This window comes from Dendropsophus ebraccatus, chromosome 3 (assembly GCF_027789765.1).
Source record: "Dendropsophus ebraccatus isolate aDenEbr1 chromosome 3, aDenEbr1.pat, whole genome shotgun sequence".
Taxonomy (NCBI): domain Eukaryota; kingdom Metazoa; phylum Chordata; class Amphibia; order Anura; family Hylidae; genus Dendropsophus; species Dendropsophus ebraccatus.
Genome location: NC_091456.1, coordinates 45,590,100 through 45,609,333, shown reverse-complemented (window position 1 = coordinate 45,609,333; position 19,234 = coordinate 45,590,100). Strand labels below are relative to the sequence as shown.

The 19,234-nt window shown below is 40.8% G+C and overlaps 2 protein-coding genes across 3 annotated transcripts in view; one reads left to right on the top strand and one right to left on the bottom strand.

The window, feature by feature from the left end:
* Positions 1–15,225, top strand: part of ZFHX2 (zinc finger homeobox 2) — a 68,182-nt gene extending 52,957 nt beyond the window's left edge. The window contains exons 10-11 of the mRNA XM_069961634.1: positions 620–4,837; positions 10,170–15,225. Coding sequence (XP_069817735.1) covers positions 620–4,837; positions 10,170–10,966 — 5,015 coding nt within the window. The 3' untranslated portion in view covers positions 10,967–15,225. The remainder of the gene's footprint in view (positions 1–619; positions 4,838–10,169) is intronic.
* Positions 15,226–16,421: 1,196 nt separating this feature from the next.
* AP1G2 (adaptor related protein complex 1 subunit gamma 2) overlaps positions 16,422–19,234 on the bottom strand; it is a 33,698-nt gene continuing 30,885 nt past the window's right edge. The window contains exons 19-22 of one of the 2 annotated variants that reach the window (XM_069961636.1): positions 19,080–19,212; positions 17,764–17,924; positions 17,269–17,367; positions 16,422–16,995 (exon numbers count right to left, since the gene is read on the bottom strand). In XM_069961636.1, the coding sequence (XP_069817737.1) occupies positions 16,894–16,995; positions 17,269–17,367; positions 17,764–17,924; positions 19,080–19,212 (495 nt within the window). In that variant the 3' untranslated portion in view covers positions 16,422–16,893. Of the gene's footprint in view, positions 16,996–17,268; positions 17,368–17,763; positions 17,928–19,079; positions 19,213–19,234 lie in introns of both variants that reach the window. The other variant, XM_069961635.1, reaches the window with a different exon arrangement.

The window sequence follows — 19,234 nt, the reverse complement described above, 5'->3', positions numbered from 1 at the left end:
TACTGAACTCTTCACATGTTAGAAAAAACACACAAAAAACTTGCAGTTTCCATCTCACTTTGACTTCAATGGGGAATAGTCAGTAATCGCATGGTTTTTAAAAACTGTGATGAAAACATGAATTGCTTGGAAGCCATATTGAAATCCATGGGAGCTTGAAAAAACACTTCAAAGTCCACATAAAAACACAACAATGCTGATTTTAAGGGATTTTTTTTAGTTATTTTTTTACCATATTGAACCCATATTCATTAAGACTCATCATTTTGTCACTCAAAACTCGGTGATCAAAACATTAGAATTGTTTCCTATAGCCGCCAATGAAAGCCCAGTTTATATGTTACTCCTATGCTTTTCCCCTGGTGGTGTATTGATTCGTTTTGCCTTGTACACCAGAGCAGACACATTTACTGGTATAAATTATAGCAGTGAGCTATACAGTCAGTGTGCCAAACTTATAAAGAGGTGTGCACTTCTTAATAAAACTTGTCACATTTTACACCAGTGCATATAAAATGCCATTCCTAATAAACTCCCCCTTTGTGTTTTGATATTTTGTTGATTTAATGGCAGATAACACTAGCTGCTCTTGAACTGCACCTTTTGTTCTTTTGCATAGGTGAAGCTACAGAATGTTCCCCTCCAGATTCCCCTGATGACAGTTCCACAAACCCTGCTGAGGCTGTTGACACTGTAACAGATAATGAGAAAGCACAAGATGAAACATCATGCCCTTTGTGTCCAGTGATGTCTGAAAATTCACAAGACCTAAGAACTCACTTGGAAAAAGATCATCCGGAGCTCAGTCAATCTGAAATCCAGCAGGCCTGTGAAAGTCGAGGCCGTGAAGTAGATATTGTAGAGCAGGAGGAGAGAAAAGGCTCTCAGGAAAACACACCTGCTCAACCTCAACAATCTACATATCGGAAGACTGCCAACTTTGCCATGGACAAGTTTATGGATCCATCAAGACCTCATAAATGTGTTGTGTGCAAGGAATCCTTTACCCAAAAAAATATTCTCCTTGTACATTATAATTCGGTATCTCACTTGCACAAAGTGCGTAAAGCCTCACTTGACCCTTCCCTTTCCACCAGAAATGAGTCAGGAGTAGGAAACACAGGGCATGGTGTACAGACAGGACAAGACAAACCTTACAAGTGCACAGTGTGCCATGTATCATACAACCAAAGCTCGACATTAGAAATTCACATGCGTTCTGTTCTCCACCAGACCCGCTCCAGGACCTCAAAGCAGGATCCTGCTAAGACTCCATCTGAAAAGCCTCATAGAGACTCTGGAATTAAAAGTGAGACTGTTACTGATAATAGAGGGGAACCAGCAGATGTACAAGGAATTGATGTTACTAAAAAGAGACTACAGCAACTTGGACCATGCATGGGAGTTCCACTACTGCCCACTACTGTTGCTCCTTCATCAATGCCACTTTCAGTGGATTTGTCCAGGCCACCACCACTTGTCCAGCCATCTCCACTTTTTGCACCATCACTACTTCCCTCATTTCCACTTATACCTGAAACCCTTTTGAAATTCCAGCGTCAACAACAGCAACTACTTCTTCCATTTTACCTTCAGGAGCTGAAAGTCAGTGGAGATGGGAGTTCAACTCCTTTACTGCCCTTTGGGGGTGCGCAGCAGCCTCCACCTGTCAAAGATGAAGGAGATCAACCAAGTGCAACCCCTAGACAAGCAAGTGAGAGGGATGAAAAAATGCCAGATGAGCGTGATGCAGCCACTGGAGAGACAAGTGCTTCACAAAATCCAGATTCTTCTTCCAAGGTTTCTGGAGACCCCACAGGGTCTGCAGCACGGGCTTTGCTAGAAAATTTTGGCTTCGAGTTGGTCACACAATACAATGAGGGAAGACAGCCAGTGACTTCCCAAGCTCAGCCTCAGCCACGACCTCCTGCTCCGCCACTTGATACATCACCTACGACTTCTTCCATTGAGAAACTACAGTGTGGTACTTGTGGTAAACTTTTCTCAAACAGATTGATACTTAAAACACACGAAGAGCACATGCACCAGCGTTTACTCCCTTTTGAAGCTTTGAGTCGCTATGCTGCCAACTTCCGTCGTACCTATGATAGTCATAACCCTTCAGGAGCTAATTCTGATATACCAGGGTCATCAGTTACTCCACTGGACTTTTCTGTTACTTCTCAGCTTTCGCATTGTTCTAAAGACTTGGAGCAACAAGAAGTTATACTTGAGCATGGTGTTACAATTGAACAGCTCAGTTTCCTGCAAAGTCTATTCGATTTTCCAGGGCCTTTGCTTGAAGAACAAATCATGTGGGTAGCTGATAAAACTGGTCTGTCCCCTGCAACCGTCCATCACTGGTACAAGCAAAAAGAGAATATTATCCAAGAAAATCAGGAGGAAGATGCAGAAGAAAATGCACGACTTGATAGATTGGCTCATCGTCGTTTCTCAAGGACAAAATTCTCTGAATTTCAAACCCAAGCCCTGAACAGCTTTTTTGAATCCAGTGCCTATCCTAGAGATAGTGAGGTAGAACACTTGTCTGAGTTATTGGGCCTTTCTGGAAGAGTAGTGGTCGTGTGGTTTCAAAATGCTCGTCAGAAAGCACGAAAACAAGCTGCAGAAACTGGGACCTCTCCTTCACCCCCGCTTCATCTTGGTCAACCAGGGGAACGCCCTGCTGCCAATAGTAAAATACCACCCTGTCGTAAATGTGGTACTACTCTCCCTTGTATATTTCAACTAATCCGTCATCTTAAAATCTGCTATAATGATCACATTGAAGAAACAACTGAAGTACAAGAAAAGGAAGAGGAATTAGATAAAAATAAACCAAATGAAGAGCCTATGACTGACCCTGTTGACAACCAAGAGAAGGCCAACATAAATGAGCAAGAAAAGCCAGAAAATGAGCAAAGTAATAATGGTGGAGAACAAGAACCCATAACTGCAGTGACCAAAGGAAATATTGGTTCCCCTAAAGCAAGTGAAGGAAATGCACAACAGTCTGAACAAACTGATCAGCCAACAGAACAGAATGAACCATCCAACCTTACAAGTTCCTCTGATCAGAACCAAAGCAAATCATTACCAAGTAGTACTCAGATCTCCACTAATGCACCACTAATGGATCTCTCTCTCCTTATACCTGGTGGGACTGGTGATGTGTCCTGCCAAAGAAAAAGAAAACATGAGGAAGAAAGCCTGTCCCCAACTGGAAGTGAAGGTGGAGATGAACCTCCCAGAGACAAGCGTTTGAGGACCACCATATTACCAGAACAACTTGATATTTTACATCGATGGTATCTTCAAGATTCCAACCCCACAAGAAGCACTCTAGAGCGCATATCTCTTGAGGTAGGCTTAAAGAAGAGAGTAGTTCAAGTATGGTTTCAGAACACAAGAGCCCGTGAGCGTAAAGGTCAATACCGAGGGGGAGCACCATCATCTGTTTCAGCTCCCAAGCAGCAAGATGATTCTCCAAATGAAGGTTCAAAAAGAGAGGGAGTAAATTATTATTACAGTGCACCTACAAGCCAACTTCTTCCCCAGTTACCAGCAAAATCAGCCTCTTCAGCTGTGCAAACTACATGTTCTTCAATACTGCCAAAACCTCCACCCTCTTGTAGTGGTACAGCAACTTCAGTTACAAAGTCTCTGGTTAATCCCACTCAGGCACTTTCAGGAATACTTAGTGCTACACAAGTTTTACCTAGTTTAGTTAATCCTTCACAAGCTATAACTAATTTTACTAATCCTCAGGCTTTGCCTGGTCTCGTCAACCCACCTCAAGCTTTATCTGGTTTAGTAAACCCAAACCAAACATTTGCTGGTCTTGTTAATCCAGCCCAAGTACTCTCCAGCCTTGTTAGCACTTCCCAACCTTCACAAGGTTTACTCCTGGCTTCATTCACAGGCAAGCCTGCACCACCAATTTTACTGTCTTCAACCCCAGAGGTTAAGTTGCATTCCTCAGCAAGTCAGCATGTTTCTGCCCAGTCATCTGGAGGGCAGACTGTGGAGCCTGAAAAAACATTGACACCACCATTTTCTGACGCTACCGATTCTTCTAAAGACATACATTCAGAGCAGCAAACTACTGAGAACCAAACAGTGGAAAACCAAACTACAAACAACCAAAAATATTTAGATGAGAATCGAGTCATGAAAAACATGGAATCCCTTATGCACAGTCCACAAGGTGGTGACATAAGTGATTCATCAAGCTCAGATCCTGGACCCTCTAGCCCTGGTAAAGGAGCTTTAAATTCTGAAGGATTGTTGGGTTCTTCTGGAGCAAGACGTTATCGTACCCAAATGAGTAGCTTGCAGTTGCGCATACTAAAGGCCTGTTATGCTGAATATCGTACTCCAAGCATGCAAGAATGTGACTGCCTTGGGGGAGAAATTGGGCTGCAGAAGAGAGTTGTGCAAGTTTGGTTCCAAAATGCAAGAGCCAAAGAAAAGAAAGCCAGATTACAGGGTTTGGTTGGTACAGCCTCTACAAATGAAGGCCCTCAACCTACAGAATGTACTCACTGTAATATAAAATATGGGCCCACCACCCTATGTCGTGCCCACATATTCTCTCGACAACATATTGCAAGACTGAGAGTATCAATACAGCAGCAACTAAAGGAAGAAAGTCGATACCGGGACGCTCACCCCAGTGGAGGAGCAGCTCCAGTTTCTGAAAGCAAACCAGCGCAACAGATTCTCAACTTTCAGAGTCCTGCCACAGTACCTCCTCAGATACAGAGGCTCACTCCCTTGCTTATGCCTGGTCAGGGCATCCCTGCACCGATTGGTGGATTGGCAACTTTCAACACAGGTAAAATACAGTTTAGAAATAGGAAATATATACAAAATGGATTGGGTTATAGTCATAGTATTCTATAATGTTACAGGGGTTTTCCAGGCAAAACCCATTGATGGCCTGTCCACAATATAGGCCATCACTACACTGCAGGCTTCCAGCTCTATACTCTATGTTTACTTCTGGCTTATGGGCTGTGCAGAACAGCTGATCACCAGGGGCCCTAGGTTTCAGCAGCTGATCAGCAGTTGATGTTTTTTTCTAGACTCCTAACTCCTTTAAGTTCTTAGCATTACCTAGTGGGACCCTGAAGAATTTGTTTCACAGTCTTGTGGAACATACATAAAAAATAGTGGGGAACAGATTACAACATTACATTAGGCCAGTGCCTGAAGTGTCTCCAACTATATATTGTAATGTTCCTGCATTTTTCCTTCTGCCTAGGTGTCGGTGATCATGCAGTGTATACATGTAACACACTAACACTGTAGCCACCTTTACTAATGCTACGTTTACACGGATCGATTATCGGGCGAATTTTCGCAATAACGATCGAATTCGAACGATAATCGTACGTGTAAACGCAGCGAACGATCGAAAAATCGTTCATTTTGATCTTTTAACATGTTCATAAATCGTTGTTAGACGTTCGCAAAAAATTCACCGATCGTTCCGTGTAAACAGTCGTTCACTGATTTTACCTATGTGTGAGATAGGCTTAACCGATCGCAAAACGAATTTTCTGTACGATATATCGTTCCATCTAAACGCTGATCGTTATAAAAAAAAAAATCGTTACTTCGAAATCGTTAATCGTACGGTCGGGCCAATAATCACCTTGTGTAAACTTAGCATTAAGGTCCATTTACACAGAAAGATTATCTGACAGATTATCTGCCAAAGATTTGAAGCCAAAGCAAGGAACAGACTATAAACATGGAACAGATCATAAAGGAAAGCCTGAGATTTCTCCTCTTTTCGAATCCATTCCTGGCTTTGGCTTAAATTTTTGGCAGATAATCTGTCAGATAATCTTTCTGTGTAAATGGACCCTAATGCTAAGTTTACACGAGGCGATTATTGGCCTGATCATACGATTAACGATTTCGAAGTAACGATTTTTTTTTTATAACGATCATTGTTTAGATGGAACGATATATCGTACAGAAAATTCGTTTTGCGATCGGTTAAGCCTATCTCACACATAGGTAAAATCAGTGAACGACTGTTTACACGGAACGATCTGCGAATTTTTTGCGAACGACTATTTAAGAACATGAACATTAACATTAAAAGATCAAAATGAACGATTTATCAATCGTTCGCCGCGTGTACACGTACGATTATCGTTCAAATTCGATCATTATCGCGAAAATTCGTTCCGTGTAAACGTAGCATTACTCTGAGTAGTACAGAGGATTGCCCATAAGAGAGATTGGAAAAGAGGCACCAATGATAGGAGCAAGGAGGGTCAGATGAAACATAATGCCGGTATTTGACAGACGGCTGAAGGTTTTGTACTACTGACTAAAACAAATTGTCTATGTGCAGTTAATGTTTAGGTGGGTTAACACAGAGCAGCAAAAATATGGCTGCAACATGCAAGTCTGCATGGTTTTCAAATAGACCTCAGTTCAAGGCTTTTGACTGCACTCAATGCTGACGCTAAGTAAGAAGGCCCTAAATGTATCGTAATTCCATTTTAACCAGTTGTATAGTTTCACTGGTAATCCAAAATGCTAATATAATAGCTTTCATAGATGGGCTATGTTCATACACTGTCTTTTTTTGACGGCCCTCTTTTTGGGCGTCCATCATTTTCAGGCCAAATTACATCTGTTAACGTCCATGATATTAAAATAATAGATGTTGTTTGGCCTCAAAATGATGGTCGTCAAAAAAAGACGGTGAGTGAACTTAGCCATAGACTGTGTTCACATGTACACCTACCATTCTTCAAAAAGGAAACCCATAATGGATATTAACCTTTATTAACTTAAAATTTCATATTACTCACCATAATGTAGACACAGATACCATAATGTAGATACAGCAATATGACTGCTAGTGTGATGACAAAGAATCAGCTCCTTGTAGCATGTTCTCCATCTGTAGGGAGACAAACAAAAATTGTGTGTATGCAACTATATTCCTTATATTGTTTCAAACACATTTTTAAATTCTGGATATTTTTAGTTTACTATTACCATGCACCCACAGGAGCGAGCGCTGAGCTAACAGGTTGGCCGCTTGCTTCCCCTGGAAAATGTATGCTCACAAATGTGCCCATAGAAAGAAAAGGGTCTGGAGGTGTTCATGTCACTAAATGCTGTTACAAACAGCTTGGGCAAGATAGAAGCCCTTATAACAATGTTTTGCACATAAAATTTACAAAATTACAGTCAAAAAAATAAAAACAGAAAAAAAAAACATGTTCTGGTATCAGGCACTAATCAGTAAAACAAATCAAAGGCCTCATACCACAAGTTTAGTAGTTTTTCAAGACCGTATATTATGTTTGCAATACGCTATAGGCAAAAATGCATCCATAATGCGTCCGTAATTGTCAGTATTTTTTACGGATCCATAAAGGGGTACAGTACTTCTAAAGAAAAGAGGAATGGTCAAAATGATTTGTGGACTTTACGGAAGCAACGTCCGTCACGTCTGCACAGAATACTGATCCCATTTACTTCTATTGATGTGTTTGTGGCGCAGTTACAGTCAGGGCATGTCATCCGCATCTCTTGCGGATCCATAAAATGGGAACGGTGTCAACAGCCCAGTAAAAGTCAATGGGCCCTAAATTTGTCTGTAATTGTGGATTCGGCTGCAGTGAACAATCTTCTCACATCTTTATTAGTTGGAAAATGGCGCTTATTTTAGTTAAAGCCTATGCCTACATAGAGGAGGCTTAAATATCCTTATTTAAGAGGCATGCTATTTTAACAAGTTGGTGCATTTTACTTCCAACAGCTTGGTTCTAGACTTAAATAGGTATTCCTATCTGAGCTTGTTGTCCCCTATCTATGGTGGTCAAGTAAATAAGTGGTCATTCGTCATTAAGTGGTCATCTGGTTTACCATACATATATTATGCACAGCCACATTAAGTGGTTAAAGCAAAGTATTCAATGGTGCAAAGCCCACCAAATACATAGAAGCAGCCCTCGGTATGAAGTCTGTTCAACGTTTTACTATAATGCATGCCCTATAATGTGCATATATACGTAATAGTAATAAATACAGTTATCACTAAAATTTGTACATTTTACAACATTACCATAAGAAATGACATCCAGTGGAATAAATTGGACTTTTGAACTGCTAGTGCTGCCCTGTCACCTTTCTGTTGGACTCACATAATATTATCAGGTTGTCATTATTATTGTAATGGTTTGTTCTCTAGGTCAACTTTATCTGTGAATTATTATATTTGGGAAGCGCACTTAAAATAATCCAGTAATCCTAACAATCCAGGTGTTTAACCTATACATTGCTATTCCTAGGGATCAGAGCGCTTTAAAAGCAGAGCTAATTTGGCCCGACTAAGCTAATAAATAGCCAATCCCTTAGATATGGTTACTGTAGATCTGCCCACTTCCATTCACAAACCTTATAATCCAGCAAAACGCATGCATTATTTCTGGTGAAAATTGCTATGTTCATCACCAGTGAGACAACAAAGCACATAGAGAACAATAAAAGCAATCATTTTTCTAGCAATAATTAAGCAAATACTATCAGAAATACCTTGTTACACTGAGGTGTCACGCAAGCATGTATTTCTGCATCAACAAACATTATTATAACTGGGTTCACACTACGTATATTTCAGTCAGTATTGTGGTCCTCATATTGCAACCAAAACCAGGAGTGGATTAAAAACACAGAAAGGATCTGTTCACACAATGGTGAAATTGAGTGGATGGCCGCCATATAACAGTAAATAACGGCCATTATTTCAACACAACGGCCGTTGTTTTAAAATAAGAACAAATATTTGCCATTAAATGGCGGCCATCCACTCAATTTCAACATTGTGTGAACAGATTCTTTCTGTGTTTTTAATCCACTCCTGGTTTTGGTTGCAATATAAGGACCACAATACTGACTGAAATATACGTAGTGTGAACCCAGTTAAAGTGGTATTCTAGTTTGAGTCATGTTTCAGTCATGTGTTTTTGAACAATAATAAGTTACCTCTTCTATAATGACTAGGCAGTCATTGCTCCAATAATTTACCTTTTAATATAAATTAAGATTAGAAAAATATCAAATGTTAAATTAATATGAGGCATATGAGAATAATATAGCCTAGCTTCCGGTGTGATTTATTAGTATACAGTCAGCTAAAACTATAAATTTCATTATTTACAGTATTGAGATGCTAGTCAGGATTTCTATTTTAGAATTCTACTCAAATTTTACTTGGCATTTGCATCTTAATTAGGCTATGTTCACACTACGTATATTTGAGGCAGTATTTGGTCCTCAAGTCAGATCCTCATAGCAACCAAAACCAGGAGTGGATTAAAAACACAGAAAGGCTCTGTTCACACAATGTTGAAATTGAGTGGATGGCCGCCATATAACAGTAAATAACTGCCATTATTTCAATATAACAGCCGTTGTTTTAAAATAACAGCAAATATTTGCCATTAAATGACGGCCATCCACTCAATTTCAACATTGTGTGAACAGAGCCTTTCTGTGTTTTCAATCCACTCCTGGTTTTGGTTGCTATGAGGATCTGACTTGAGGACCAAATACTGCCTCAAATATACGTAGTGTGAACATAGTAGACAGTAGATGTGATATAAAGCAAGTTTATAGTTTACATAATTTTTTTTTTTTGTCATCGTCCTTTTAAACAAAACTAAACTTACCAGAAATACAGGTCCTGTCTCCTGAAGCTTTTTAGTCTTGTGCTGGTTGAAAAATAAGAGACTAAACACAGGAATTCCGGACAGTACACAGAGTCACAGTTCAGTGTGTCCGTCAGTCACATGACTTGTCTTTAGCGCAGATGACCTGGGAAACACTGGACTTCCTGTATTTAGATCCTTTGGGGAAAAAAAGAGTCAGAACACAGGAAGTGCTGTGTTTTCCATGATAACTAAAAAAAAAAATAAAAAAATTAATGAATGTAAATTGTAAATATACTTTATATCACATCTACTGTTGATTTAGATTTGTAAACTTATAATGACAGTGACACTTTAAGCTGGCCATACACATACAACACCCCAATACCCACACCCCTAGCAACAACCAAGCTAAAATGGTTTAAAAAAAACAATTGGCAGACGATAATTTCTCTAATTTTGTTTTGTCTCTATTCTTAGGCCCTCCTCCCAGTCTCATAGGGATGACTTCCTCTGTACCTCCAGCTCTCCTTCCCCGTGCAGCACCATCTGCCCCCACTTCCTCGCACACTACCAAGGATACCACTAAGGACTCCACACAACCTGCATTGACCCCTGAAAACACAGTTCCCTCTGCTATAAAGGCTGCTCCTCTGATGGGGGCACCTTTTATGCCTTTTTCACTTGCTCCAGCGGCCACTCCCCTGTTCACCCCCCAGATACAGGGCCCATACTTTCAACAGCTATATGGCTTAAAGAAGCGTCTGTTTCCAATAAACCCCGTGATTCCTCACACACTTCTAGGGCTGCTCCCGGCACCCCTTAAATTGGCTCCTGAGACATCTTCATCCCGCATGCCAGAGCCTTCACAGATGAAAACCGAAAGCAGTGGGAGTCAGGAACCTACAGTGGGAGAGGAAGAAAGTGTGGAGCGTGATGATGAATTAGAAGATGAAGATATTCCAATGGTGGATGTGGCAATTAGGTACCAGTGCCAACGCTGCAAGACATCTTATGATGAAGAAGGAGAAGCAGAAGCCCATCAGCGCGCAGGTTGTTACACTGGCCCTCCTCCACATCCACCGCCTCTAAGAGTGAGGGTCTGTACCTATCACTGCCTCTCCTGCCAAGTACTACTGCAGGGTCCCGCAGCTCGAAGCCAACATCTGAGGTCACAGCAGCACCGTGCACAAAGTGCATGCAGTGATGGAGCATCCTCTGCAATACCTCAACTCAGGCCAAAGAGTGCTGCTACCTCTGTGCTCATGGCTTTATAGAGACACTCTATTGCTGTCTCACACTTCAGCTTTGAGGCTGTCTCTCTATTTTATTTCACTTCTTGTGTACGTTTTATTTACCCCCTTAGAGTGTTTACGTCTGTTCCCTTTTTATGTGACTGTCTCCCCGTTTGTGTCTTGTCTGTTACAAATGAAGCATTCCCTCACTCAAGAATGCTTCCACGCCCTTTAACCTGCTGGAGGGACACTTCCCAGCTCTCATGACTGTCTCCCTAGCTTATATGTATGTGTCTCTCCAGCAGGAAAGTATACACAAAGAACATCACAATACAGGCCAAAAAGAAAATGAAAAACCCTTAAACCTCTGCATAGAAATACTGAGAACCCAAAGCTTTTCTGCATTTTCCTGAACCTGGTGCCAAAACAAGAGTGACCTCCCCCTGTCTATGGACTCTTTACCCAAACTTCCTAACTTAGGGAGAGGGAATGACTGAACAATAAACCAATGAACAGGGGGAGGGGAAAAAAACGAAATATAACCAAAAGTTCCATGACTTACGGAACCAAACAAGAGGCAATGCCTGCTCTGCTGTGGCACATGCATGAACACGTGTGCACATAGAGATTTTGGGAGTTTTATTTCAGATATGGAATACAGCACCTCTCAACCAGTGACTTGAACTTTGTAATACTTAGGGGTGTTAACAGCACTCCAAGAACTCTCGCTGTGATGCTTTAACCATTTGTGGAGGGGACAAGGGAAGGGCTTTATCTCTCGGGGGAGGGTTATGGGGGGAGGGACATTTTTTTCACTCCCTTGCTCCCCTGTTTCGCTCTCCCCATACCTCACTCTCAATGTTTTAAGCTTGGGGGGATTTTTTTTGGGTGGGTAGGGAGGGATTGGGAAATTTAACCACCAAACAAGGAAACACAAGTAAAAAAAAAAATACTGAACACAAAATATAATTACAACCTTTTGAATCCAAAGTTACATAAAATGAACACATTCACACCAAAAAAAAAATAAAAAAAATGAAGAGGAAGATTGGCATTGGAAATGGACGATGATTTGTATTATGGGTTACAGAAAAATGCTGTGTGACTACGTTTAGTTCATCACTCCGAGCAGCATGGAATCTGCATAGGTGTACATAAACAGGCATGTGTTTGGTATGGACTCTTCTGTTATTTGAACAGTCTAGCTTGGGTTACTAATACTTATGAAAGAACATCTATATAGATTTACATTTCTTACATTCCCTCATTTATCTCAAAATTTACTTTCTTGTATATTTCCTTAGTCATTCTACTCTCTTTCTAACACTGGCTGTTTTCACGAAAGCCTGTCAAATACTCATTTTTGGGTCCGTAATATGGATGCACGCTTCGTCTGTCAGTTCAAGACATCTGGCCTGTGGTCAGGCCGAGACATCTGTAATATAGATGCAAAAATGTGCATGTAACATGCTTATAAGCAGAGTTAAGCGAATTTACAGTAATAACAAAACAAAGCCCTTTATTATCTCTGCAATCCGCTGGGAGAAGTTTCCCAGGACTGGATCCAGCTTTTCCCAGCCCCTGAGTGAGTTAAAAGGCAGCAGGCTGATGAGTGGATTGCAGAGATAAGGAAGCGCTTTGCTTTGTTATTACTGTAAATTTGCCCATCTCTACTCTAAGCTTGGGTGAAATATAGAGATGATCGAACATCTGAAAAAGCTAGGTTCGAGTACCTTCTGTATTTGATTGCTGATTTCTTCACGGTCCGTGTGGAAGGAGGAGACATCCCAGGGACTGCCTGGAATTCCAGGCGGTTCCGGGATGTCTCCTTGTTCGGCATGGACCGTGAAGACATCAGCAATCAAATACGGAAGGTCCGGCTAGGTTCGATGGAACCTAACTTTTTCAGATGTTCAATCATCTCTAGTGAAATTAGCCCTTCTTTGAGTACAATGTTTGGGCAATCTGTAGAATTACAGCTGTGGACTGGTATAGGGAGCCATACATATAAGATAAATATGGCCGCAACTGCTGATTTCAGAAGGACTTGCAAACTTTTTTGTGCATAGGGGTATCCTGATAGCAGATGTTGGGGAAAAGAAGATAGATTTTAACATGCCTGATATGTACAGTAGGTCAATGGGGGAAAAGCTGCTGCTAGTGGAACCCGGGAGTGGCTTTTTCCTATTACCCATTAAAAGCTCATTCATGCTCAGTCAACAGCTAGCTAAGGTGTATGGAAACTTTTAAGGATATGCCAGATAAAGTACACTTTTGGCAGAATTGGGCATTCTTCCAGTGCGCACTACAACACCCATGCCATCATGATACACAAAGCAAATTAATTTGAAAAAAAAAAATGAATATGGGCATCTTGTTATACAAGTCCACATTCAAAAGCCAAAAAGCATACCCTCTCCCTTATAAGATAGAGATAGGCAAGAAACATAAAGAAAAATTTCAAATAAAAAATTGCTGCCATGAATTTGCATTCTTTAGTCGTAACCTTTCTGCCATCTATTAGTCCCTACACAAAACCAAACCTTTAGATGTGCCACAGCTGTAGATCCACAGAATGCTTTCTATTATGCATTGTCATTGGACGTTCCATACCTTCACAATATCCCTCATATATGATATATGTCCTCTACATTTCCTACTTGCCACTTTTTTTTCTTTTTTTTTTTATTCCAAGGAATTGATTGCCCTTTGTACCACTCTACCACTTACCTACTGCACATAAACTTCCATGTCTCTTTTTTTTTTATCAGGAGCTTATCTAGCCATACTTCTTCTGTGGAGCCTCCTCGCAAACATATGAATGTGGCTTATACCTTTTACATGACTAGAGGAAGCCTTAACACATAGTAAATCAGTAAGCTTCCGCTCAGTTCCTTGGTTTACAACTAATTGTACATATGTCTCATGACCCATTAGTCATATATCCACCTAATTCAGTTATCCTCGGTGGCCTATAAATAGCCATAGGCCAGTTGTGACCTCCCCCAATAACAAAGGAATTCATTTACACCATGTAATCTTCTAAGATCCAATATTTTCTCATTTATACCTATGTTCTGGTTATTAAAAAGGAAGTCATGTTACCCTTCAACAACAAGGTTGCTATCAGCCTAAACAAAGCACAGGACACAAGAGGATCTCTGACAATGCGCAAAGCCTGCAGTAGACTGCTCATGCAAGGTGAACGTTCTGAGCTGCTTGTGGCTTGCAGATTTTTCAGTGCAATTCTTAAGTCCCTATTTTTTATGAATGTGAATGCATAAATATCATTTTTAAAATTGAACCTTGAACACTAATATATTAGGAAACCAACCAGTTCATCAGTTACTATTTATTATTATAGACTACGAGGCGAACATATTAAACTTGAAAGCCACAGAACATGGTGTAAGTACTAAATTTCCAAAGGTTTCCTTAAATTTTCTCAGATTTTACTTTGATGTATTATTGAGCAAATGCCGTTTGCTACACACTGCCAGATTATGGAATATTTTGATGCTTAAAATGAGCTGTTTCTTTATTTAAAAAAAAAAAAAATCTTAGAATTTAGTGAAGACCCCATTAAGTGAAAATTATGAAACTTTCTCGTGGTTTTCACTTGCTGTGTGCATGCATTAAACATTTTTTTGGGCTGAATATGATGGTCTTAAATATACATTTCCTTGCCTAGTATATTTGACAAACTTTAGGTATTCTGCTGATGCATCAAATAAATTATAATAATAATAATGCTTTACATAGATGGCAGATGCGTAGAGTTTTTTTCTACAGATCACTATAACACACTTCTTTCACCAAAAAACAATTCTTTCATCTCAAAAGCGGTCAAACAACTAAGCATCCATTGACCCAATATCCATTTTACCTGCTCTTTGTTTTCCTTTTTTTTCTCTTTTTCCTCTTCTCCCTAATCAGACTGTTGTTACTGTTGAATATGAAGGTTATAACACTACAGGATACACAAAGGGTGGCACAGATTGGGCCTTGGACTTGCTTATTGCCTTCGTAGATCCTGCAAGTCATATAATTTTACATGACCAGGATTGCTATACTAACCAAACAGACTAACTAACTAGCACCAAAGCCGCAAATCTGACCTTCAAAGAGCACATCATGCCAGCTCAGTGTAGGAGATAGCTCATGCTCTTCCTGTATCTTTTAACCTGTCTAGTGGCCAGCTGCTCACCTAACATGGATTGTCGCATGCAAAGAGTTTGAGGATTTCCTCAGAGTGATGTATAAATGGTTAAAAAAATATAAAAATCTAAACTTAAAATGTCTATATGGTGTTTGCGTGTTTTGTAAGTAATTATGTCTACAATAAATCGACAACATGATGTTATCTCTCCTTCAAGCCACATGGGTACAGATTCAGAATATATCAAGATTTCCCCTCTCTGCGTGTGGTTAGAATGATACATTATTATTTTTCGGAGTCAATTCTGTCTCACCGTTATCTGGAGGCCTCTGGTATCCTTCCACCGTCATTTCCATTATGGCCATTGTTGAATAGCTCTTGGTCTTCTTGGACATGGTAGAATTTCTTTTGGCTTAGCCATTGTTGCTGAAACGCTAGGATGTAATATGGCATGGCTAGACGTAGGCACCCAACAGCACATATGCATGTCACGCAACTCTCATGTACCAACGTCAGGCACTCCGGGAGCATGAGCAATTAACATTCGGGAGATCAGTGTAAGGAATTGGCGTGCCATCCTCTTCTTTTCTTGTACCATGTCCTGTTTCATATCCTCGCTTGCTCGCTCTTTTACACTCAGTTTCATGCACACTGTTTACGGCACAATGATAAGTACCAGGTGCCATCTCTGAGGGGGCCGCGTCTGTGCCAGCTTCCTCGCCAGCGTCTGTAGCTCTGCCAACTCTCGCTATCTGCCTCTTTCTGCCCATCTCTTTCTATGTATATCTCAAGCTGACTTACTCCCCGGCTGTGTATCTCTCTGCCCCACACACACACTCTTTCTCTCTGCCAAGCTCTCTGCCCGGATATGCGCACACAGGGCACAGACAAACAGATGCAAATGCATGAACACGCACACAGATGGTCAGTGCCCACAGCTGCCAGCTCACACCTCAGGGAGCAGAAGTGGGTGAATTGGTGGGGGTGAAATATATACGATTGGATATTGGTGGGAGGGTAGAGGAGATGCTGATTTTTCGATGGCGGATGCATCTGCTACTCTGCGCACTCTCCCTCCTTCGTCACTGCGCTCTCTCTCCCTGTTGTCTATTGCAGTCTGTCATCTTGAAGGGGGCAGGTACAGGCTGGCTCGGTGCCACTCACATGAACCCCCCCCCCATCATGTAGCTGCTCCCCCCCTTACACACTATTTCAGGCAACCCCCTCATCATCACTACACAGCATTAATTAGCTGGAGAATTCATTATACTCGCAAATCCTAATTAACACAAACAGCCTAAAGGGAATTGGCAAATCTGTAGACGGCGAATGAAAGGGTTAACCATTTCTGTATTTTTTATTTTGCCCTAATGGGATTTCTTCTGTCTGCACGCTTGGTATGATACATGTTTTGAGTGCCTTAGTGTAGTGCACAGAGAGATTGGCACAGTATTCAGCAAGACTGGAATATTGGGAACCAAGGTTAAAAAAAAAAAAAAAGTCAAAGTAGAATAATGCCACCTAGAGGAGGAAAATGGCATGTCTGCTCTTGTTTTATTACAATGTCGTTCCGATATTCTTAAATATTTGGGTTCAAACTTGGTGATATTGCATGTGCATGTAGTATTGTGCCGCTGTGTAAAGTGTATCCTGTAAGCATTCTACACAAGTAGAAACAGCCTTGGATTCTGATTATTACAGATATGCTGAATGTAACACACTGATCGGCTTCTTTTCTTTTCCATCATTCAGTAAAAAAAAAAAATCTTTAATGTCTCTGCCACTTTATGTCCACGCAAACCCGATCATATCACTGCCACGTTTCTGCAGGAAAGTTGTTTACTTCACATATTTCCTGGATTAGATTGCCATTATGTGTAAAAGACAAACGTAACCGCATACGTAGAGCAACCTAAAAGAGGACAAAAATTATCAAAAAAAAAATGCAAAAACCGGCTAGCAATGCTAAATGCATGCTATCAAATTTTATTAGACTCTAGAACTGGGATGGGGAACCTTCAGCCCTCCAGCTGGTGCAAAACTACAATTCCCATCATGCCTGGACAGCCAACGGCATGATGGGAATTGTAGTTTTGCACCAGCTAGAGAGCAGAAGGTTCCACACCGCAGCTCTAGAAGTATTTCTGCTATTTTTCATCACTCTCATAGTTAAAGATCACAGCACCTTTTGGGGGTTCAGGATACGAATAGACTGTGTGACCGATCCTCCATCGGAAGCTGGAAGTAAAGATCCACTAGGAGCTTGAAGTTGGATCTGAACGTTCTAAAATATAGTTGACATAGAATTGCTATGTGGCATACGATAAGTAGAGTTGATCGAACCTCGGGAAATCCTATGTTCGATCGAACTCGAACATTCACGAACCTGCTGCATTTGATTGCTAATGCCTTCCCGGTCTGTGGGGAAGGAGGAGAGTGCCTGGGTACTGACTGGAATTCCGGGATTCAGCCTAGGTAATAGGCTAAATCCCGAAATTCCATGCGGTCTCTGGGCACTCTTCTCCTTTCCCACGGACTGGGAAGGCTTCAGCAATCAAATGCAGCAGGTTTGTGAATGTTCGATTTCGATCGAACCTAGGATTTCCCGAGCTTCGATCAATAAGCAATAAGAACTATAAGCAATAAGAATGAACTAGTTACAAAGGTTTCCAGGACTTACCTTGGGCACAGCAGCCTGTAGCTGGAAGTCAGTGACATCACTAGAGGAGGAGTTTGTGGCGCAAGAATTGATGACTAGAAGGGCAGGGCTAGATGGTGGACGCGTGAAGGAGAATTCCACTTGAAGTCCATTATTATTATAGACAACCAGTGACGGTACAGCTGCTGTAAAATGCAATACTTAAAATATATGACATATTTATATTCAGCTCCATTGAAGTGCATGGGTCTGAGCTGCAATACCACACACAACCTGTGGAGAGGTGTAAGATCCTTTTTAGAGGACAGCAGCCATGTTTTGTTTTTTCTTCTAATTTTGTACAACCTCTTTACATCGATATTCTCAGTTAAAATAACCACAGGATAGGGGGATAAGTGTCAGACTTTGGGGTGTCCAACTGATGGACCCACCCCCATCCCCAGAAAGGGGCCCTAAGGCTTTTTCATGATTGGAGCAAAGAGTCGCACATGCATGTTCCTGCTCTATTTATGTACTATGGAGCTACCAAAGGTAGACAAGTAAAACGCTTGGCTACCTTTGGCAGCTTCAATAGCGAGTAAACAGAATGGCGGCATGCATGCACGATTTAACACCCCATTCATAACAAAGACCTGGGGCCTTGTCCTTTGGCTAGCGAATAAGCTATTTTAATTCAGAATATGTTGAAATGTTCTTGTCTGGTTGTTTAGCCAACAGGTTCTTGGTTATTGATGCATCTGCTACTAGAAAAGTCTTGGGTTTTGTTTTGGGTCAGACCTTCATGCTAAACATAGTTTTATCATATACAATAGGGGTACTCCAGCAAAAATATATATATATTTTGAATCAACTGGTGCCAGAGCTTTGTAATTTATCTAAATTAAAAAAAATCTCAAGTCTTCCAATAATTACTAGTTGCTATATGTCATGCAGGGAGTGGTGTGTTTTTATTTTTTCAGTCTGGAGAGCAGGAGAGGTTTTTCTATGCGGATTTGCTACCGCTTTGGACAGTTCCTGTCAGGAACAGAGATGGCAGCAGAAAGCACTGTGTCAGGCTGGAAAGTATACCACTTCCTGCAGGATTTACAGCAGCTGATAAGTACTGGAAGACTTGATATTTTTAATAGAAGTAAATTTCAAATTTCTGGCACTTTCTGACACCAGCTGATTTGACAGAAAAAAAAAAAATCGCTGGACAACCCCTTTAATGTGAAAAAAAGTTAAACAAAATAAAAGTCCTTCAAAAGAGTTCTCAAATACATGAACCCCTTATTATATTTACAGCACCCTGGATTTAATGGCACTTTAAATATTATAAGAAATATAAATTGATATACCTGGATTTGGAGTTTCATCTAGTAGATCCAACAAGCTTCCTCCATTGGGTACATTTTGGTTTATGGAAGGTAACCCAGAGCTCACTGGTGTGCTATCCGTACTCTCTTCCAACAAGCCCAAGAGGTCTGTAACCTACAAAATATGTTTATAAAGG